Source organism: Alosa pseudoharengus, unplaced genomic scaffold, assembly GCF_046254945.1.
Source record: "Alosa pseudoharengus isolate Yale_2024_CS ecotype anadromous, Long Island Sound unplaced genomic scaffold, YU_APseudo_1.1 YU_APseudo_1.1_scf_20, whole genome shotgun sequence".
In the NCBI taxonomy this organism is placed as follows: Eukaryota; Metazoa; Chordata; class Actinopteri; order Clupeiformes; family Clupeidae; genus Alosa; species Alosa pseudoharengus.
This window is the reverse complement of record NW_027468664.1, coordinates 32,851,347-32,875,110: the sequence shown is the minus strand read 5'-3', so window position 1 is coordinate 32,875,110 and position 23,764 is coordinate 32,851,347. Positions and strand designations below refer to the sequence as shown.

General features: G+C 40.7%; 1 protein-coding gene across 1 annotated transcript; it reads right to left on the bottom strand.

Annotated features, from left to right (window-relative positions):
* Window positions 1–4,542: 4,542 nt before the first annotated feature.
* On the bottom strand, window positions 4,543–16,569 carry LOC143136508 (mucin-2-like; the record flags this gene model as incomplete). Its single annotated transcript, XM_076297229.1, has 8 exons — window positions 4,543–4,598; window positions 5,805–5,918; window positions 8,270–8,426; window positions 11,245–11,481; window positions 11,671–11,865; window positions 12,125–12,229; window positions 15,629–15,767; window positions 16,412–16,569. Coding segments are annotated over 8 exons (1,161 nt in total), but the record flags the coding sequence as incomplete, so codon positions are not given.
* Between the last annotated feature and the right edge of the window lie 7,195 nt (window positions 16,570–23,764).

The following is a 23,764-nucleotide window of genomic DNA, read 5'->3' as shown; positions in this document are numbered from 1 at the left end:
CTGGGCAATGAGCTGGTTGCCTGTGTGGTGTTGACTCATCTAAAAAGAAATTAAATATGAATATTGGTCAGTTAATTTATGGTAGGTTTCTTGCACATGACATTTGCAAAAGATAAACAATCGCTAAAAAGAAAAACTCACATGCAGGTGGTGGAGGCAGTGACATCTGCTGACCTAATAAAAGGCAGGAAGAGACAAATACATCAGAACAGTAACATGATATGCACTAGGTTAATAAACATGAATGTCAGTAGTTCCATGGTAGGAAATATGACTCAACTGGTTTTCTTAAATAATACATGTATAAATGTTAACTTACAGACAGGGCTTCCAGGCACACGCACCATCCTGGAATGCTTTCTTGCTTGCGGAACGGATTCATCTGAAATAAAAGACCATGCAATCTGCACTGATTGCAAAAAGAATATTTGAATTGTGCAAATAATGTAGTCTGTATTTAAGAGGTCTTACCATCACGTGACCATGCACTGCCTTTTGTTGACGCTCGCATCTTCTTCCGCCTCAATGCTAGAAGTGTCCATCAGCCGCTGACATTTTTCCATAGCTTTGGTGTATGAATCTACGTTAAGAGAACAACGTTTTTGTGAGCCAGTAGTAGAGCAAAGCAGTATTTCCATATAGAGAAAACTATTATTGATAGTATTGCAGCAATCAGTCATCTGTACACAACCAGATTTTCTTAACTGGATATTTGGCCCAGCTTTTGACTTGATTTTTGTATTGTAGCCCAGAGAATTTCTAATGGGGAGACACAGCATCCATAGAAATGCATGGGCGTAGACCTCAGACCTCTGAAGTTCACCTACAAAAAGGAACCAAAACTGCCATCTTTGCCTATAAGGAGATCAGGGTGTTAATTTAACCTAACTACCTATGACAAGTTACATTGCAAGTTAGGTCTGGGGTAGCAAAAGTCTTAACGTAGGCCTGTTGAAGATCACAGTTAGCCTACCACTCGAAGGCAGAGGACAAACGTGTGTTGAGCAAAATGTCTGCATTTCAGACTTCTTCGTCCACGGGAGAGTGCAATAATTCTCTCCCCATGTTATTTTCCCATAGCAAAAATTGCAAGATAGGCTACCGGATCTCAGCTTTTTGAAGGCAAAATTCAGAGGTCTATTCACTTGAATCGTCTATCCGATCAACTGTGTTGCAAAATGGCCGCCGACAGTGTAGCCTACTATAGCCATCTCTATGGCTCTAGTGTAGCCTACATATGCAGGACTGTTCAGTAGGTTATACCAACTTAAAAAGCCTCACCATCTCAGTATACCCACTTAAAATAGACTAGGATACATTTGGGGTTGATCACAGTATAGCCTACCCACTACAGCTAACTAGCCTACATCACAGTAGCCTAGATCCAGCTACATACAGTAGGCCTATATCCACTAGCCTACACCACTGCTGCCGAGTGACTTGCCTAAAAGGACTGACTGTACACTAAAACTAATTAAAAGAAACGGTAGCCTAGTGCTATTATTTGTAACATCAACGTGAGCAGGTTAACACGATGACACAAAACATACAATGCTGCAAAACATAACACGTTGAGAACAACTCAAACAAAGACGAACGAGCAATGTGCTCTGGTAAATTACAAACTTGGCAGAATCGGAATATAACAAAGCCCTACAAGTGAAAGGACTTAAGGTTAAACCTCAAACCCTTGCATTACAACCACTAGGCCTACATCATGAAACTGTAACATATTTCACTTACTTTCGTGAGATCGAATTCAAGACGAGTGTAATCCATTCCAAGACTTCTTCCAGCGGTGTTGAAGAATCACGGATTTCAAACAGAGACCGTTTACGGAAGTCAGGACAAGACTTCAATCGATCACCTGAAAGCAGAGGCGCTGTCTTCCCCCTACTGGCGTGGGGGTAGGCCTACGTGTAAGGGAGAGCCTGTCTGATTGAACTGAAGTGAATTGTGAAATGAAATAAGTGAATTTTCTTAGTTGTGAAAAGTGTTCTATTGATAGATTTTTGTTTAAAGTTCACCTAATACGTAAAAAAAAGCACAAAAGTATATATTTTTTATTTAGTAAAATTGATATTAGCCTAAAATAAATATTATCTTGATATGATGTTTACCTTACTTAGATTTTATAAGACCAATCATTTGAGTGGATCTAAATCAAGTGACTGCAAACATTTTGTATGTTACTTCAAAAACTGAAATGGAGCTTGTGTTGTTATTGTCTCCAGTTTCTAACGCTGATAGAGGCGCAATCAATCACACAATGCTATATAACACATTTAACACGGCATGGAATTGGAATGAATAGAGACGCATTACCATTGACGTCATTGCCACCTAATCAGAAGCCTCGAATGCAAATAATGTAACATGTGTGAATGTAAAATGGTAATGGTAGGCTACAGGAACAAATGAAACATGTTCTGAATGTATTCTAGTGATAGCAGAAAACTATTATAAAAATATTTTATATTTTATTTACCGAAGTATTATTGTTTGTTTAATCCAACGTGAAACTGCAATCGGTTCTGAATGCAGACCAGGCGTTGTCTTCCCCCTACTGGCGTGGGGGTGTAACGGTTGGACTTTTATATTGAGCTAAGTGAAATGTGAAATGTAGAAGTGAAAATTGTTTTATTGATAGATTCGTGTTTTAAGCATTTTCACTTCATACGGTTACAAAACTGAAATCAAGCACAAAAGTATTGTTTATAGCAAAATTGATATCAGCCTAAAAATAAATATATTCTCTTACTCCTTATCTTAATTTGATTACATAAGGCCAATCATTTTTAGTGAATATCAAGTGACTGCAAACCTTGTATATGCTAGGCCTACTTCAAAAACTTAAACGGAGCTGGTTAAAATAAACATGTCAAAACAGCACTCAGAACAACCAAAAACAACCAATAACAACCAAACGGGAACGTTGTGTGAAGGTACTGTGCAACCATAGGAGAACGTTTTGGTTGGTTGGTTCCCTTAACGTTTAGGAACGTTAAGGAACCCTTAGGTAACGTTCCCTAACCGTTAGTTTTTGGTTTGGTTCGAACTACCCTTTAGGGAACCATATACTAACGTTCCCGAACGTTCCCTTAACGTTTTGTGTTAGTGGGGTGAACGAGAGATAGCCAATGTCTTCTAAAGATCGAATCGTGCAAATTCAAAACTATGCAGTCTCGAAATCGCCAATATTATACCTAGGCTACTACATTGCCTATGTTTAATTAAATTAATTATAGCATAAGCGGGCACTGATGAAGTCTAGTGCAAGACAAATCACGTCTGCAAACTGCAGATATGTCATGCGTGATATGGGTTTGAACCCGGAGTGGTTTCTTTTCAATACACTTGTATCATGTTTATTTGAACTCTTCCTTCTAAAGCAGCCATTCAAAATAATAAGTAGGCTATCGGCCTACCGAAGAGAAGCTATCTCTCCACCCCAACATGAGCTGCTTAACAGGCTAGTCACTCTCCTAAGTTGCGTGGGAACTTGGATCTGCAGCACTTGGTCCCGTCTTCTATTAATCCTCGAAATATGGTTAGATTTTGTTATGGACACGTCGACACCATATTTTTGCACAGACCTATTTATTGAATCAGAGTCACATCTGCAGCAAATACGGTAAACTGCTCGTGATAACGTGCTAGTTGTTTATCCCCAGTTAACATGCATCCCATTAAGATCCACGACACCGGATTGGTTTGTCCTCAATTTGTGGTGTTCCACCTCGTTGATAACAGCGGACATTGTGAATGTGTCCATCTGCATACTGAAGGCTTTTCTGACCTCTGTTTTTTGAATATATCAATATTACTTGACGCCCAGAAATCCAGCATACTGTTGCACTCGGCTAAATGGGGGTGCTGCGTCCCCATGTTGAACACGCGTTCTCGCACACTTTCCTGCAAACTTGTCCGACTTAGCAACAGTAACTATGGGACTGACAATGGGAGGAGGGGCTTGGGATCGGTCAATTGTCTGATGCATTTATAATAGGCTACGTGCACGAAAGGCTCTCTGTGCACTTGTTTGTTTCCGGTGGAGCCAGGTTTGTTTAAACCTGTCACTATTGTTAATGCAACACTAGGGAATCAGCACGTTACGACAAAGAATGATTTATGTGTGTGTTAAAATTTTTATTATTGTGCAAACAAGATATTCAGTGTCAGAGTGAAGATGTAAGGAGCAGAAGAAGACGCCGTTATAACACAGTTAACGCTCCACCGATATGATGAGAGTACAGGAAGAGCCTTTTGTGAACCTATTACAGTCTATTACATTGCTCTATGATGATTGTATTTTGCACCACTTATTTGTTTTTCTACAACTGATGATTCAAAGGAGAGTAGGGCTATGGGATGACAAGGCTAATCGAAGACACCCCCCCCATCCCCCCCCCACCACACACACACACACCTGTGTGTGCTCAGTTTAATGTAATAGAACACTACTGCCTTTGTCTTCCATGGAATCTGATGAAGACACAGAAGTGTCAAAAGTCTATTGCTGTGCACTATAATAAAATACATCTAAAAGCCATCTCTGTGTGATCTGGTGAACCTTCCTCCTCTCCACATGATCGGTCCTGTGAAGAACCAGATTTGAATTCAGAAGTGCACTGGAACTACCTTTTTTGATTTGCTACTAATAATATTTATGATTCCTATAGTTCTTTTTTGTGATGCTTCCATTTACCTTCCAGTTTGCTATTGAAGGTAGTTTCTAAGGTTTAGTTTTTAAAGGCTACCCTTACAAAAAATAACTAAAGTAATACTATAACATTTCTATAGTATATAGTAGTGTATACTTATCATTATCTCTTTATTCCACTGCTTGGTTGAATTTCCCATTGTCCTGTGTCATTTAGAACGTGCATTTAGCATACGATGGAGGGGGCTTTTAGCTAGTTGGATGGCAGTAGGCTAAGTAAAATAGCAATGTTTCAAAGATAAGGTTCATCAGAATCTTGGGATACGCCCACTTGACAATGGGAGAGATAGGACTCACGACTGGCCTTTGGGCATAGCAACCATCTATTTAGAACTAGTAACGGCAGTTTGTCCTGCAAGTTGTGGAATTGTCCTGCAAACAGTGGAATAAGCGAGACTCAACGGCGGTCTGTTAACAGAAAATAATGCACTTACGAGGGCCGTATTTCAACCACGACCGTGCATTATTTTCTGTTAACAGACCTCCGTGTCGTCCATTATCCCTTAAATCAGCGGTTCCCAACCTGGGGTCCGCGGACCCCACTAGGGGTCGCCAGAGTTTGCAGGGGGTCCGCACAACGTTGCCTGGGCTGAGGTTGTAAGGTTACCAAAATAATATTTGCGCACATTAAATGTATAAAATCCCAATAACACACCCAAATGAATAATCAAAATTCTGTATAATCCAAATGAAAACATATTTTTGTTCCACATTTAAATTCATGTAGCTATTTATTACCTCTGAACTTATACGTTTGTAATTAATCACTTTTTTTGTGTGTGTATGCGGGTAGGAGTTCGGGTAGGGGGCCCTGGCTTGTAGACACAGGCAAGGGGGCCTTCAAGGAAAAAAGGTTGGAAAACACATATGCATATACACATAATGCATAATACAATGTTCTGTAATACATCTATAATACCCTTGCCCTCTAAAGTGTTCCTATAGTACAGTCTTAAAGTACTTCTATAGTATGTCCCAAAATTCCCAAAAGATTCAAATAATATCTATAGTATTCCTATAAGATTACTAATAATATGCAAATTACTCCTATAGTTCTTTTTCACAAGGCTATAACATTTACCTTCCAGTTTCCCATTGAAAGTGTAGTTTCTTCCACAGGTTGGTACTTTTCCACAGGGGTCATAGTGCCAGATGCATTCCTCACCCTCCCTGTTATAGTAGTCACAGAACACAGCTGGGAAGGGGAGAGAAATACCATCTACTTAATAAAGATGTAGGCTATATGTAACAGTTTATAATACCTTTGCGATGCCATGGAATTTTGAGGAACCCAATGCGTTTTTATACAGGCTCATGAAATAGGCTATCGAGTTATTTTCAAATACATCAATGACGCAGCTTCTTGTTTGGAAAGCTCAGTCAGCAATATTGCATAACAAAGTGAGACACAAGATCCAGTCACATAGAAGTACAATCAAGATGCAGGGTTTAGGTACACAAAAGCAAAGGATAGATACAGTAACAGTGGCAAAGCCAAGAGCCATCCAGTCTACCCTAATCAATGACGCAAAGGCTGTTGACGCAAAACAGACAACAAGAAGTGATATCAACCCTGGCGCCTTACATTAGGCCATCCTTAAAAATATTCTTGTTTGCAGTAACAGCCAAAAAAAAAAAAAAAAAAAAAATGGGTCTGTAGGTAGGTCAATATTTTTTTTTTCAAGATTCAAAGTAAAAAAAAAAGTACAATTTTGGTCATGGTAATTATATAAGTATGCATTTAAACAAATGTGCATATCGTGACGTAACTGACTGGGTCTTCAACCCATGCCTTCAGGCGCACCATTGCAAACCTCATTCTGATGCAGGTTATATATATTTTTTGACCTGAGGCCCGGTCATGGCAGACTTTGGAGTCATAGGGCTCATCTACACGTTCCCAACCCCTTCCCCCAAAAAATCTAATTATCATTATCATAATCATTATTATGCCTATATTGTTATACATGCACTTTCACTTAAATGTTTTGTGACGTGCACATCAGAGGACTGCTTTACTAATGTAAGATACAATTGGTTTCATTGCTTTTGCATGGTTGCATGATGCTTGAATAAGAAAAGAAATACTTCTCAAAACAGCAGCAATTATATGGGTGCTATTGTTTTGAGATGTTTCCCTCATGCAAGCATCATACACTGGTAGGCAAATGGAGAAATTACATGTTTTTTTAAGAAGTTTAATTTGAATGTCTGAATGTAAGGATTCAGGAAACACAATACCAGCTTTTGTGTACATGGTAAAAGGCGGAGCAAATAGGCGTAAATCACTGATATGTTGATCTTTAACAGAAAGAAGGCTACAATACAGTAGCTTTTGGCCACGTTATATTCAAATTTGACTATACAATACTCAATGCTATACAGTGTATTATACAGTCTCTGCTCTGTTTCTATGCAAGTTCCAAAAATCAACGTCATTCTATTAAGTGTCGTTAAATAATTAAATAGCCTTCCAACAGGTTGAAGCGGAGCTTTGTATACCAGCGTTACCGATTAGCTTCAGTTTCTCTCGCGCAGATGCCTGCATTGAATGAACGCTCATACCACCACTTTATTGTATGGCTCCATGTTTAATGACATCGATAGCAGAAACGTTTGTTTTCTTTTTTTGTCGGTCCGCGGTTTCTTGATCAAGTGCGCAGCAAATTATCAGACAATCAGACGTTGTGGACCCATATTTTGAGAAATGCTGAATAGACCACAACCAATTCTTCGACACGGTCACCGTTAGCCTAGAGGGGAGAAGGGATGGGAAAAGATATGGGCACAGTTCTTCCAGAACTTCGTGCCAAGTAAAAGCTTTGTCGAGATGTTTGTGTGAATGAAACGAAGCGTATACATATATAGGCCATAGTGTGACATGCGTAAACCAATGGTGTAGAGATGACGCCACAGGGTTTTATTTAAGAGAGCCTACGTTTGCATGTAGGCAAGTTATATTCACAATACTTAGGCCTACTAAAATAAATATTATTTTATTGCATTTGTATTGGTTGTTTAGAGTAAAAAAATAATCGGTCGGTCTTAACGCAAGTTTACAACCGGCAAGTCGGTCGGACTAAAAGGGGGAAAAAAATAAATATTTGGGTCGGTTCTAAATTGATAGGGTCGGTCGGGTTACGGCAAACGAAAATATTTTTAAGGATGGCCTTATCCATGTTTAGAAGAACAGTACAGATATCATACAGGGTCATGACGTAGAATCATACTTTTAGTGTCGAAGTGACCCACTAGTGAGAAATGCAGAACATTAAGGCTGTGGCAGCGCAGTGCTGTGGTACTAACAGCAAGGGTCTGGTCTAGGCTGTGGCAGCGCAGTGCTGTGGTACTAACAGCAAGGGTCTGGTCTAGGCTATGGCAGCGCAGTGCTGTGGTACTAACAGCAAGGGTCTGGTCTAGGCTATGGCAGCACAGTGCTGTGGTACTAACAGCAAGGGTCTGGTCTAGGCTATGGCAGCGCAGTGCTGTGGTACTAACAGCAAGGGTCTGGTCTAGGCTATGGCAGCGCAGTGCTGCGGTACTCACGGCACAGATCTGGAGTCCTCCAGTGGACGCAGACGTTCTGCTCACTGCAAGCTTGAGCATAAGCTGCCACAGCCGTGCAGAAGCCCAGGAACTTGCCCTCGAACTCACAGGAGCACGCCTCCAGTACACAGGCCTGGTAGTACGGATCAGGGTCCACCTGTGTACACACATACAGAGAGATATAATACACATCCTACTACATTACTTTTTATTAGTTTTTTTTCTTCTGTATTTTGTTTTCTTCTTCAGTAATTTTCTCAACGATTCCCGGGACGTTGAAAGACCGGGGTGCACAAAACTCGGTGGGCATGTAGCCCCACAAGGATGACACAGAACCATTGTTTTTCATTTTGATGAAAAGACTGGACCCCCGAAAGGAGGGTAGGCCGGACACAGTTTTCTGTGAATATCTCGAGAACCGTAGGGCCTAGGAGGACCACATTTTTTTCTACATAACATAGCTAACAAAAATTGCACGAAATTGGAGGTGTAGGATCATTTTGACAACCTCTGAATGCATGCCAAGTTTCGTGAAATTCCGTTCATGGGTTTATGTGTATATTTAGTAACTGTACACCAATTGGCCTGTAGATGGCCGGACAGTTTTCTGTGAATATCTCGAGAACCGTAGGGCCTAGGATGATCAATTTTTTTGTATATTGGCCTCCAGGGGGCATGTCAACCCATCCCCTATCCACTCATTTGATGTATAGTACTACCTACTTAAAAATGGAAAAGCAAAAACGAGGCGTTGTGATCACAGGTATCTTTGGCTAACATGTTCAAAACTGCACAGCATTTGAAGTGTATGATCATTATGACACCCTGTGAATGCATGCCAAGCTTTGTGGAATTCTGTTCATGAGGGACCATACAATAAATCAAGGCCGTAGTAATGATGTCAACATTGGGGGGGACCAAATCTGGGGGACCCTCAAACAGAATTTCAATACATTTCCTGCCATGCAGAAATATTCTTAAAAATCACAAACAAGTCATTAGTTAAGTCAGTCAATTGGGGTATTCCAATTCCAATTAATTGCGAGAAAATAGGCTACAATATGGAAAATGCTTCAAAGTTCCCTTTGAGTGTGATCGGCTCCAAATATTAATGGGGTTTCCTTAGACTGTGCTACACCTTTCCAACAAGTTTTGTGAGAATTGTACCTGTAGCTTTTGCGATATTGTTGACAGCCCTACCGCACCGCAGTAAGGTGCAGTAAATGGAAGCTTTTGATAGTGCGCACGCCACTAACGAAAAACGCAAAACCACCAGGACAAAACACTCAGGGTGTCTATGTCCGAATATTGGGGTTACTGATATTGGGAGACCCCCCCCCCCCCCGGCCCTGCAATAAATGAATATATGTCTACATTTAGTGATTGTACACTACATACGCACACACACGCACTCATGAACACACGCAAACACACACATAAACATACATTCACACATACAGACACTCACACACACACACACACACAAGAACAGACACACACATACACACACAAGAACAGACACACACACACTCATACACACGTACGTATGCACACACACACACATAAAGACACACGCACACACATACACACAGTAGACATGCACGCATCACATGCACACAGACAGGCACGCTCGCACAGACTGACATGCACGTACACACACACACAAGTACACGTACGCACACACACACGTCAATACAAACACGTACATACACGCACGCACGCACACACACACATCCGCACACATAAACACACACACACATAAAAAACACACATGCAGGCAAGCAGACACACGCACACACACACCCCATTAGACACTTACAAACGAACTAACACACACAGAGAAGCACACATATACACAAAAGCAAACACACACATGCACATACACATTTACACAAAAGTTGCTTCGGGGAGGCTGAGATATCGTTCCAAAACTCTGGTAATTTATTTTATAAAGGATGTACTGTACAGGCTAAGGTACAGGCAGCAGGAGGTGTCCATTACAAAGCAACAAACTGATCACTGATAAATCACGGTCTCAATCACTCGTCATTCATCGGCCAACAACACAACGCAACACAACCCACTCGCACGTAATCCACTTCTCCTCTGACTAAACTTACTAGACATCAGAACCCCCCATTCTATTCCCTCCCCTTATCAATCGCTAACCTATTCTGAACCCCTAAATATTCCCTACCGGACACCTCCCCCCAATCAAAACACATCAGAACTCATTGACACATTCTATGACACCAGAGGGAGAGGGAGACACAAACACTCTCGCGCACACAAACACACGCGCGCACACATCGGGAAAACAGAAGACACAGGGGAACACAGAGGAAAGTCCAACACGGGGGCAAATAGCCTCAGCGCTAAAATATCATCACAGTTGTCAAAGCTAGATGTTATCATTCGGGGATTAGCAATGCACTTTGTGTCATCAGGTTTTCAGTGTGAACGCACTCATGCACGGTACGAAGAATAACGAAAACAATCGGTTTTACCTAGCTCGAGTTGTTGCGGCCAGCAGCTAAAGTAGCCAGGCAGCTAGAGCACTACACTCTGGGGGCATGAACATGGGGGCTCATGAACATGCCTCCAGCACCGTAGCTGCCTGGAACCTCTAACTGTTGGCTGCAGCAACTCAAGCTAAGTAAAACCAATTGTTCAATTTGTTTTTTACTCTATGTACTGATCTATGTAAAAAATCACCTGATTTCCCCTTTAAGATGATTCAGCAGAACTAGCATGCTAATACTAAGCTAATAAGGCATTCATTCTATGTTTACCTTGAAGTGACCCCAGAACTAGCATGCTAATGCTAAGCTAAGGCATTCGTTCTATGTTTACCTTGAAGTGACGCCAGAACTAGCATGCTAATGCTAAGCTAAGGCATTCGTTCTATGTTTACCTTGAAGTGACGCCAGAACTAGCATGCTAATGCTAAGCTAAGGCATTTATTCTGTGTTTACCTTGAGGTGGCACTCTCTGAAGGTGTCTCCAGTTAAGATCATGCAGCGTCTCTCGGCCCAGTTGAAGCAGTAGGAGTGGCGTTGGCAGGGGAAGGTCTCGAATGTCACATCCGAACAGGGTGGCGTGCCCGTTTTCCAGCTGTTCCCAAACTCCAGTGCACTGGAGCCAAAGCCACTACTCATCAGGTCGTTGGCCTCACTGGAGTCAAAGTTCCCACACAGGCCACACACTTGGTCCTAAAGATGGGAATATAGGGTGGGGGATGTTTTTGTTCATATTGGTCAGTTGGCCTGTGTGTATACTGTATGTGTGTGTGTGTGTGTGTGACTCCATCATGCCCCTCTCTCTCTCTCTCTCTCTCCAGTGTGTTCCAGAGGTGCAGGCAGATGTTGGACCTGTGTGTGTGTGTGTGTGTGTGTACATACCCTCCACCTTGCCTCCAGCAGCACGGTTAGGCGTGTGTGTTTGTCCCAGATGAGTGTGAGGCCTAGGCGCGGTATGGACACCACGATGTAGAGCCCCACTGTGTGGACGGAGTACAGCATCTCTCCCCAAACAGCTGATGTGTTGGAGGACCTGGAGGACACAGACATGTCCCCCAGCACCAGCGACACCTCATCCTGAACACACAACAGAGAGAGAGGGGGGGGGGGGGGGGGGTTAGGATAATGTGTGTGTGTGTGTGTGTGTGTGTGTGTGAGTGAGTACCAGCACCAGTGACACCTCATCCTGAACACACAGCAGAGAGGGGGGGGGGGGGGGGGTGTTGTTGTGATGACATGTTATTGTGTAAGTGCATTTGATTGTGTGTAAGAGAAAGAGAAAGTGTGTGTGTGTGTGTGTGTGTGTGTGTGTGTGTGTGTGTGTGTGTGTGTGTACCAGCAGGTCCAGAGTGATGGTGCGGGAGCAGGTCAGCTCTTCATCACAGCAGGGAATGCTCTCCACTCTGACAGCAAACTGCCCATTGCCCCTCCCACAGCCATCCTGTAACAAACAGCAGGACAACTCACACACACACCCAGAGCAACAATAAAACACACCAACACGTACAGCAACAATAAAACACACCAACACTCATATCAACAATAAAAGACACCAACACTTATAGCCACAATAAAACACACCAACACTTATAGCAACATTATTACACGGCTCTTCAGAGTGCTGCAGAATGCTCGATTCACTTGAATGGGCCTTCCCAACGTTCGGTGGTCTGCTAATTCTCAATAACAGACCGTTGCTAAGTATAACAGACCGCTGTCAAGGAAAATGGGCTTTGTGCTTCTAATTTACGTCTTTCATATTAGTGCGCAAGGACTGGAACTTCATTCAAAAGTGAAAGCAGACAGTTGATAAGCTGTGTTCTAAAGAATGTTTGATTCAAGTTCAGTGTGCTGTTGCAAACTATTTGTTTCTCACCAAAAGCCACGATGAAACAGAACAAATAGGCTATAGCCTAGGCTACATCGTAGGGAGTTTATTGTTTCGTTTTGGCAAATAGCCGTGTAATAAGCGGGATAATGTATAGAACGCCGGTCATTATTGGGAAAATAAGTCCCTTCAGGGCGGAACAAGACCCCTCCGCTGCGTGTCGGGGTCCGGTTCGTCCTGTCGGGACTTATTTTCCCAATAATGACCGGCGTTCTATACATTATCCCTTACATAATCACCGGCAAAGTATATAATCACCGCTGTCAATGGCAACAGGTTTTGTGCTTCTGATTAACGTCTTTCATATCACTCCGCAATAAGTCCGTTGATCGCTTATCGAAAATCGGTGGAAAAATGGACGACTTTCCCATTAATTTTAACATTTACGGCGAGTACGAAACTTTTGAGCGCTGGTGGCCAGCCCAGTTTTTGAATGAGAAAACAGAAAAAAGAAAAAGGGAAACGTGTAGGCCTGCTGACGAAAAGTCAAAGTTTTGAAGGACGAAGAGGTAAACAAAATAGAGGAGGACAGACACGAACTGCAAACCAAGAGGATCACTGCATGGGCGATCAAAGTGCTCAAGGACTGGTTAGTGGAGAAGGAGATGTCTGAAAATATGGAAGAATACGAAACAGAAAATTGAAATAACATTTTAAGATCATTTTATCTATCTGTTCAGAACTCCACGGGTCAACCATATTCCGTTGCGAGTTATGTTGCCCTCCGCTGCAGAATAAGCCGTTATGGCAAATTTAACATCCTGAATAGCAATAACGTGTTTAAATCGGTCATCAAAGGTCTCCGCAAGGGAGGACAAGACACCAGCCAGCATCATCCTCCTATCTCCAGTGCTGACATGAAGTGACTTAAAGCTGCAGTTGGCAAGATTTTTTTCATATTTTTTTCACTGAAACCGACACTATGCTCCGACAGAACAACATAAATCAGCCGGTTTTATTGCATCTATTGCATCTATTTCCTGTTGTCCACCCGATGCAAAATAATTTTATTTGCATCCTCTAAGAAAGGATCAGTCGATCTTGAACCAGCAAGAAATCTGGTATTCCAGAGAGGCAATGGGTCACAATTCCCTGGGGCTTATGATGGCCAAACATCAGCCAAGCAGCTGCACTTTCACGGTGCTACACCAATCACAGCCTGAGGAGCACCGCAGTGCAGCTGCTGTCAACAGCTGGACTAGAAACGAGAGAGATTATGACCGTCACCGGGCATAGGTGCGAGAGTAGCCTGAAAAGCTACTGGGCTCCTACCACCACAGACAGGGAGAAATGGAGCAACATCCTGTCAGGTGAGCTGCCCCATGAATGTCCAAACAAACATTTTCCTAACGTTTTATAGCCTTTTGCATAGGCTAACATTGCGAATTATGTTGTTTCAGGTGTGTCCGACAAAGCCCCTACGGCAAGACCAGAAATGGATGGGGATGTCAACTTACATTTCCCCAGAGACGTGCCATTCATCCTCTCGAACTGCACGATAAACGGTAATGTGCAAATAAATATGGGCAAAAGCTAGGCCCGTCAGTCTAAAATAAACAGCCTAGTTTCCGATCTAGCCTATTCTAGAGTAATAGTTTCCGATCTACACTCTTAATGAGTTGCTAAGCAACAATTCAAACTTTACAGAGTTCTATTTTGCCTGGGACTCCCCTCACATGTAGGCACACCAGAGGCCAGCATATGACAGTATATTTACTGTATATATGAAAAGTTTGGTTCCAAAACGCTATCCACCATTTGAATGAATTTTCATAAATCATTTTTTTCCATTTTGTTTTTCAAGTAATTTCAGTAGAAGTATAATTGGGTATTGTTATTTGATATATATTTACTCAATCAAAACAGCACAACTAATTTGATTGATATTACCTGAAATACACAATTAAATAGCATGACTTAATGTTTTTACAGAGATATAGCATTTTGGAACCAAACTCTTCATAGATATACAGTATATAAATACAGTTAAGAACAAAATTATGCATACCCCTGGCAAATATTGATGTAATGTTGATTTTCTCTTGACCAATATGTTTGTTCTGACTGAAAATGACACTGCCATATGCCAAAAGGTGGTAAGACAATGTGGTAGAAACATTTTTATCTTTTTTAACATTTCTATGAATGTCCAAAATTATTCATACCCTTTTTAAATAATCAAAGGAAACATCTTTATTTACCATCAAAGCTCTCGAAACGGTTCTTATAATACCTACCAAGCCTCTCCATGTCTCCACAATGATTTTACACCGCATATTTTTAGCAGCAATCTGTGTTTTGAGGCAGGAACTTTTTTTGACGGATTGAGGTCTGGACATAAAAAAAAAAAGTCTGGACATAAAAATTGGCATAAAAAAAGTGAGCACAAGGCCAGAGTGATGCCAAATAATCGTTCCTGACTGAAAACCCGGATTGCTGTTGCTGGTGTGGTCTAGAATCATTGTGGAGACATGGAGAGGCTTGGTAGATAGTATAAGAATATTATATTTTATATCATATCATATTATATTTTATATCATATCATTATATCATAATTTTGGACTTGCCATTTTTCATAAAAAAATGCTAAAAAGATTTTTAAAAAAACTAATATTTTTTTGATTCCATGTTTCTACCACATCGTCTTACAACTTTCTGGCATGTGGCAGTGTCATTTTCAGTCAGAACAAACATATTGGTCAAGAGAAAATCAACATTACATCAATATTTGCCAGGGGTATGAATAATTTAGTTCTTAACTGTATACTGTATGTAAAGCAATACAATAGTATAAAGCAATACAATAGTTCAAAATCAATGGTAAACAGTTTTAAAAAGTTGGTAAGACTACAATAAGGAAAATAGCAATAATAACAATGATGTAAAATGCAATATCAACGATCAATAATGAAAATAAACAATATCAAATTATATATAAAAACATAATCTCACCTCCAGCAAGGTGTACTGGCAGTTCCCATCGAAGCTGAACCACCTGGAGTCAAAGGTCTGGTAGTGACCGTTACCAAACACCTGGCACCGTCCTGGGCACGACTCTCCAGTGCAGGTCCAATGCCCTCCACTGCAGGTGCTGTTAGAATAACACACACACACACACGCACACACACACACACACACACGCACTGTGGTGTCTATGTAGGTCCTATGAAACTCAGCTGATAACGTGGTTTATGATGTCTGCCTTAAGGTCCGTTCACACCAAGAATGGTCATTATTATGATAGCGGCAAAAAAATATTGCTCTGGCTAGTATGAATGACAACGTCCACACATAAACTACAACATGAAGAATGATTTTGTCAAGGATCACTTTCAGAACAATTTTGAGAATGATAAAAAGCTGACAGCCAATCAGAATCCATGACGAGGAGAGACTTCTCTTACTGTAGATCAGTGTGGATGCTAATATCGTTATAGTTCTACATCTTTATAGTAGATCAGTGTGGATGCTAATATCGTTATAGTTCTGTATCTTTATAGTAGATCAGTGTGGATGCTAATATTGTTATAGTTCTGTATCTTTATAGTAGATCAGTGTGGATGCTAATATTGTTATAGTTCTACATCTTTATAGTTGTCCTTCCTGGTGTGAACAGCCCTTTTACAGGTAGAATAGCACATGCAGGCACACACGTGCACACACACACACACGCACACGCACACACACACACACACACACACACACACACACACACACACACACACATACACTCACCATATCTTGCAGTTGGTCTCTACCCTCTCCCCAGGGCCATACACACTCCCGCTAAACACACATGTGCAGTTGTCCGCAGACACACACACTCTGTTGTGGTCCTCATACTGGCCATCTGGACAATAGCACCCGGTGTTGCACACTGCAGAACTCTGCACACACACAAAGTCATAACATGATGTGTGTGTGTGCGTGTGTGCGTGAGAATGTGTGTGTGTGTGTGTGCACAATTAACTCACAGCAGGCTTGCTCAGGCTGTCACAGGTTCTCTGTGCAGTGTTGATAGAGTCTGGACAGTGCACAAACACTTTGGGATATTGACAAACTAATAGAGTATGAGGAGAGATCAGAGTTATGATGAATGCAGTGACTACCCCCACATACAGTGACTACCCCCACATAACTACCCCCACATACAGTGACAACCCCCACATGCAGTGACTATCCCCACATAACTACCCCCACATGCAGTGATTATCCCCACATAACTACCCCCACATACAGTGACTACCCCCACATGCAGTGACTAGCCCCACATACAGTCTAAACTCAACCTTACAGTGGCAGAGCTACGTGGTGGCCAAAGCTTCCCCACTACTGGTCAAACCCCCCCCCCCCCCCCCCCCCCCACGTCCACCACTGGACACAGGCTAATACACAAATGAATATGCAAAATGAATATGCAAAAATATAGCAGTCGGGTTAAAAAGTTGCATCGGCGAGTTCAGGTTGTCTACCCCACCCCCCACATAAAATAATCCTGGCTCCGCCCCTGGTTTTATTTGAAAGAAACTTACGAAAGGATAATCGACCGCAGTTTAGTTGTCCATCTTCACAATTGCTGTAAGTAAACATAACCAAATATGAAACAATTCTTCATTGTTCTCAGATGCAAATCGGTTCCTTCCTTCCTATGTACCTGTCTTCCTTCCTACGTACCACTATTTGAGTGTTTGCAGTTGGTTTACTGCTACATGCATATAGCTTATTTCAAAATCCCTTGAACTCACCAAGAAGTACCTTTCGTTCGCCCTACCGTACTGTAATTTCCCAACTATCCTTCAGCTATGAGATTACCGTATTTTCCGGACTATAAGTCACACTTTTTTTCATAGTTTGGCTGGTCCTGCGACTTATAGTCAGGTGCGACTTATATATGAAAAAAAATATATAATTGAACATGTTTTTAAATGTTAATTTATATTAACTGACATGAACCCTGCATGAAACATTACTGTCTACACCCGCGAGAGAGCGCTTTCAAATGCACAAGTCCTGTGCACTTTCAGCCAGAGATTAATGCTTGCACTATGCCTGAAACACACGTGCATACCTAAATCCTCAAATTATGGCTGGGATTCTATTTATAGCCGGGCCTCAGATTCGGACAAATAAAAGCCAGTATAATTTTGTATATTAATACAAAAAAATAAAATATAAAAATATAAAAATATTTTATATTGTTGGTTGGTTTAATATTGTTGCCAATTAAAAGTCATTGTCCTACACCATGAGTCTCCAACACGTTGCTCTCAAGCTACCAGTCGCATGCCACCCCCTTCTGAGCTAGAGGCTGAAGCAGTAACCTACATTTAAACACAATTGTTGCTGCCAGGCATCAACCTACACATTTTATAAAAAAGTAAATCATGCATAATTTAAAAATAACTAAATTTAGCCTATCTTACACCTCTTTGGCTATACGGAATAAGGTTTTCCTTGCAGCACAGCACACGTTCCATGAATGAATGAAAGCGGATGCCTTATCTCGCAGTAAGCGGATGGAAATCCCACTCTTTCATACATGAAACTTAATAATGAACCATTAAATACCCCACAGATTTAAGTGGTCACCAGTCCCGATATTTAGCAATATAATCACAGTCCAAACGTAAATTAAATCTCGAATTGAACATCTTCTGCTTTTGATAGCCTACCGGTATGCCAAACGAAAAATAGGCCCATGTCTCACAATAAAACGCAAGAAATATAGGCCTATAGCTGACTCGAATACAAGCCATGTCCCAAATAAAGGTGCTGTGCTTTGCGCAACCTAAATAAAAGACCCCAGACATAATTTGAGAAACATTCCTCACCCGTTATCTAGACATGCATGAAAACATTTGAAAACATTACATTAATACACAGGATTAGATGTTAAAATCCCTTGTGCCAAAATCCAAGGTAAAAACTAGGGCTGTCAATCGATTAAAATAATTAATCTAATTAATTACATACTCTGTGATTAATTATTCTAAATTAATCGCATATGTAATTTTTGCTGTGAAAGTATTTTAAATATTTAAATTCACATGAATCATTGAATAATCAGCATTAGTGACATTAAAGTTCAAAAACTCTTTTATTATTATTTTCACTTTTCAAATAATTGCCATAATAATCTATGATATGACCTAATATGCTGAGGAAATAAATTCAAAAGTGCTTCGGGAAGAGGTTGTTCACATACAAGGCATTTCATTGCAGAGGACTTTATTTTCAACACTTTATTTTTTATCAACACCATCAGGCCGTTTTTTATAGGGACACCAGGCAACATTTTCATGTTAATTACTCATCTTCGTAAGTCGGTATATGGTTAAATGACTCGTTACAGGGTGAATGAAGACTCTCTCGCCCGCCCCTACTGCCTGTAGGAAGAATATCCCGCTTGCAAGTTCAGTGTATCCTACCCGCCGACCAAAGCAGGCAGGCTAACAAAACGCTAGAGATTGTTGCAAACGTGTGTATACTGGCAGAGCCTGCAAAGAAGCTGCGAAAACCCTTGACAGAAGACGCAAAGAAAAGGAAAAGAGCTTCAGACCGAGCGAGGGGGAGTTTCGTAGAGAAAAAGCATCAGGCTTGCCTGGTGTCCCTTTAAAAGTAAATGTTCCAATCAATGATCCAGGCAGCACGTTTTCTTCTCTCTCCTTCATTTTACAGTCTAATTTATACTGACTAGAATGGCTCGGGGTCAAAGGTCATACGGAATAGATTAATCTGCACTAATTTTTTTAATCAGTTATTTTTTCTCAAATTAGTTAATCGAAATTAATCAGTTATTTTGACAGCCCTAGTAAAAACACATTCAGAAGCCCCTACTCAAATTAACTTTAAAAAGCACGCTACCCACAAATCTGGCAACAAATGGTCACAAACACAAGACAAATGGCCCATCCAACAGCAGTATAGTATGCGGCATGTCATTGGCAGTGTTGGGAGTAATGCGTTACAAAGTAACGCGTTACTGTACTTCCACTACTTTTAGTGGTAACGAGCATGTAACGAAGTATTTTTGTAAATCAAGTAACGCAATTACAATTACTGAAATTTCAAAGAGTTTGTTACTTGCGTTACTCTGTTGATCTTGAATGAACGACTGCAGACAAGATGACAGATGCACATTTGCTGCTTCTGATCTAACGTCTCCTGACCTTAGCTGTGTTTCCAGCGATTGTATTTCATGTTTAGATTGCAGATGCTTTACAGTTAATAGGAGCCTCCTCACATTCCTCCTTATTTCGTATTTATGCTAAAACACAAGAGTGCATTAGGCTACAATTTAAATGGGCATCTTAAAAGCCTTTTCCCCTCTCGTTTCCATCTCGTAAGCTCCACTACAGTAAAAGCGCATTGTTGTTTATTTTATCTCTGCTCTTTTTCGCTTATTGCGCAAAAGCCTCGTTATATCAATTTATCATTCTTACAACATAGCCACGCCACAACACCAATAGGCCTACATACAGTAGCCTATATATAGCCTTGGCACACGCAAGTACACGTTTAACTCGAGTGGAAAATGCAGATTTCACTTCTGAAACCTCCAGATAGCACGTCAGCGACTTGAGTTATTTGCACAGTATGGGTGCATTCAGAGCACCTCGGAATGACAATGATAGCCCCCATGGCTACTTTGTTTTTCCGACAGCAAGTGTTCAAGTGCTTTGCCATCGAATGTGTGACAAACACGGATGCCACAACAAAGGTTAAAACATACACTCACTAATCCTAAACAAACAACTGTATTTGCTTAAAATATAGTGTAAGATGCTCGTGAAAGAAAAATATGCAGCTTTTCAAGTGATAAAAAGGGCAAATTCCCAAGTTCACACTAAAACTGTTGGACATGAAAGGCCACATGGACTACAAACGAACTACAACGTGACGACAAAAGTGATGACGAGCCCCTAACTGGGCAACTCTGTTAGCAAAATCTAGCCCCAGTTTCCGACCTCTGACTCACACATGACGTGAATGACGCGGAATGATGATGTTTTCACTCGGAGAAAGGTTTTTCCGAAGCCCATGAACTCTATGTTTACATCGGAATTGACGTCCATGGTGTTATGGATTCATTTGTCTGCGACGGAACATGCAACTTCTCTCTGGAACACCTTATCAGCTGAAGAGTAACCTTCTGCCCAAACCCTCAGATGCACATTAGAACTTATTTCGGTATGTCAGCTTGTGCAGCGCAGGCTTTTCCCAAACTGGTGGTGCATAAAATGCTATATAATACAACTGTGTTCAAAGCAAGATGAGGATAACCTAAGGTTGTACTGTATGTGTGTGTGAGCAGACAATAACTGCTTTGAAAATAGGCCATTTAACATTGTTTCACATTACATCCCATTTAACTCATTCCATGTAGCCTACGGAAGGATTGCAATAATAACTAGAAACGCAATTCCCAAGGAATTACCAGTGCATGAAAATGCAAAAGTTGTGATGTAAAATGTCATGTATAGTTAAAATAGATAATAAAGAGCTGGTTACTGCAGTGATGCTAGAACAGACATGGTGGTTGCATGGCTTAATAAAAGTTGATAGTTTAAAAGGAGACTGTTTAAAAGTTAAACGTATAGTTTAAAAGTTGTTGATAGACAGCTAGTTTAATAGATAGATAGTTTACAAGTAGACTGTTTAAAAGTTTAATGTAGATAGTTTAAAAGTTGTTGAGACGGCTAGTTTAATAGATAGATAGTTTAATGATAGTATAAAAGTAGACTGTTTAAAAGTTGAATGTAAATAGTTTAAAAGTTGTTGACAGACTGAAAGTTTAATGAATGTTGATATTCAAATAGTTTAATGGCTGTGTATAGGTAGATATTTGACGATAACTAAAAGTTGGAATGGCTCTAATTAGGGCTGAAACGATTCATCGAGTTACTCGAATAACTCGATTACAAAAATTACTCGAGGCAAAAACCCTGCCTTGAAGCCTCGTTAAATTCCTATGACGCGCACTATACGCGCAGGGATCTGATTGTTACACACGGACCGTTGTTCAGGAAGCACACCACTAGCGCGTGAATAGAGTCCCGAAGTGTGACGTAGCGTTTCCATGACGGTAGAATCACTGGATCTAAACAAACTTTCGAAGTGCCATAAATAGCATTGAATGTAGACATGTGGCATCATTTCTAGCTAATAAAAATAAATATATCCATTTAAACGTGTTTTACCTGCTAGGCAGCAGCTTAGCCACATAACACGGATTCCATGGCAGGTGTAATAGAAAGAAAGAAAATTCCAGTGGATATTTCACGTCTTCTCAAAGACTGGCGGCTGTTAAGAGCGACGTTTTTTGCCAAAAAAATAAAGGCAAAACACGTCCGTGAATTTAAGGATTTTAACCGCATGCTGTGAAGTTACATGCAGGTCTCTTTTACGGAGGAAACCCATGCTAAAATAAAACTCTGTAGTCACGAATTTGATCGTGTTGATATGAATATATGTTGTAGTATGTGATTCCTACAGTGTAAAAAAATATACTAACGTCTTAGAAACATTGTAAAATTATTGAAATAGATTAAGAAAGCCACCGCTATGGTGATTTCTAATGGTAGATTGATTTGTTTAGATCCAGTGAAATTGCTGCCTTGGCAACGCTACGTCATGTTTTCGGGACTCTATTGTGATACCAGAGAATGTCTAATAAGGGGAGAACCTTCACTCTCGGAACTCTTCCGGTGTGGTACTGCATCTAGGGGCGCTCGCGGGCGAGTCCAGAATGAATGGAGGTCTATGGAGCTGTACCCCTCAAAATCCACTTTTCTCGGGATATAATTTTTTTTCAAGTAATTTGAATATTGTATTCGAAAAGGGGAGACAAAGACAATACACTTGGTTGAGTATTATACTTTTTAAAGTCACTTAATTGTTCTAAAAAGCCTTTCAAACGTGTCAATGACGTCATTCATTAGCATGATCATAGCATAGCATAGCATCAATGCTAGCGTGTTATGGGCAACAACGACCCAACCTGTAAGAAAACGAAAGGACATGACTCCCAGATTATTTCACTTTTGATTGATAATCCATATCTATTTTGCGAAAAATAAAATAAAATCTGAGGGTTTCAGTTGTTAAATAGGTGAAAACAATAAATGTAGCCATGTAGCTCCATAGGACCCCATGTATTTTGGACTCGCCCGCGATCGCCATCTAGGTGAACTCTGGTGAACTGCAGCCAAATTCGGTTTGTATGGGATTAATAGAGAGTGGCTCTCCATAGACGGGCTCTGGTGATACATTCTGCATTTAGCTGGTGCGATGGCGGAGTCAAGATATCCATAAATGGCAGAGAATGTCTAAAGTTTTCAAGTAAAGTTTTGGGATCATTACATACTCAAAAAGGAAAAGAACAAGCATCTGAACCTAAATATCCACTCCATGCTGTTTCACCAAGCGTCAATAAAGTAGGCTAGGCTATTTATCAATCTATCTAGCCTATCTATCATCTATCTACGTAGCCTATAGCCTACATTGATGTTGGCTGATTTTAATCACATACTATATTTGTAGCGATGTCGTGATGGCTTGTTTAGCTTTGATGTTTTTAAGTAAGTAAACTTATTCACGTTCAATTGCAAAACAGTATGCCTAAAAAAGAACCCCTCACACACATGCATGCACCCTCATCTTTCCTCAGGCACCGCACGCGTGCACACACACACACACAGGTTGCTAGGTTACCATAGCAAATAGGCTCACCCCAGAAATTATTTTTTAGTAGCCTAATGGTAAAATTATTTGTTAGTAGCCTAATGGTAAATGCTGCAGGTGTAGATATCTACATAAAACAGATATTTATGTTGATGTCAGGTCTAGATTACAGCATGAAACTTGTTGTAGGCTACATATTAATACATTAAATTGCTTTCCCTCTTCTCCCTCCCAGCACTTCACAACATAGTATGGACAGCTTTGTTCGCCCAGCTAAGTCATGCACAAGAGGCTGCAATTTTACAGAGAGCATTTTGAACATTATTTAATTGATGGCACTGGCACTTAAAAACACTAAATGGGTAAATTGAAATAAATGGGCTTAGTTTTGTAGCCTAATCTTGG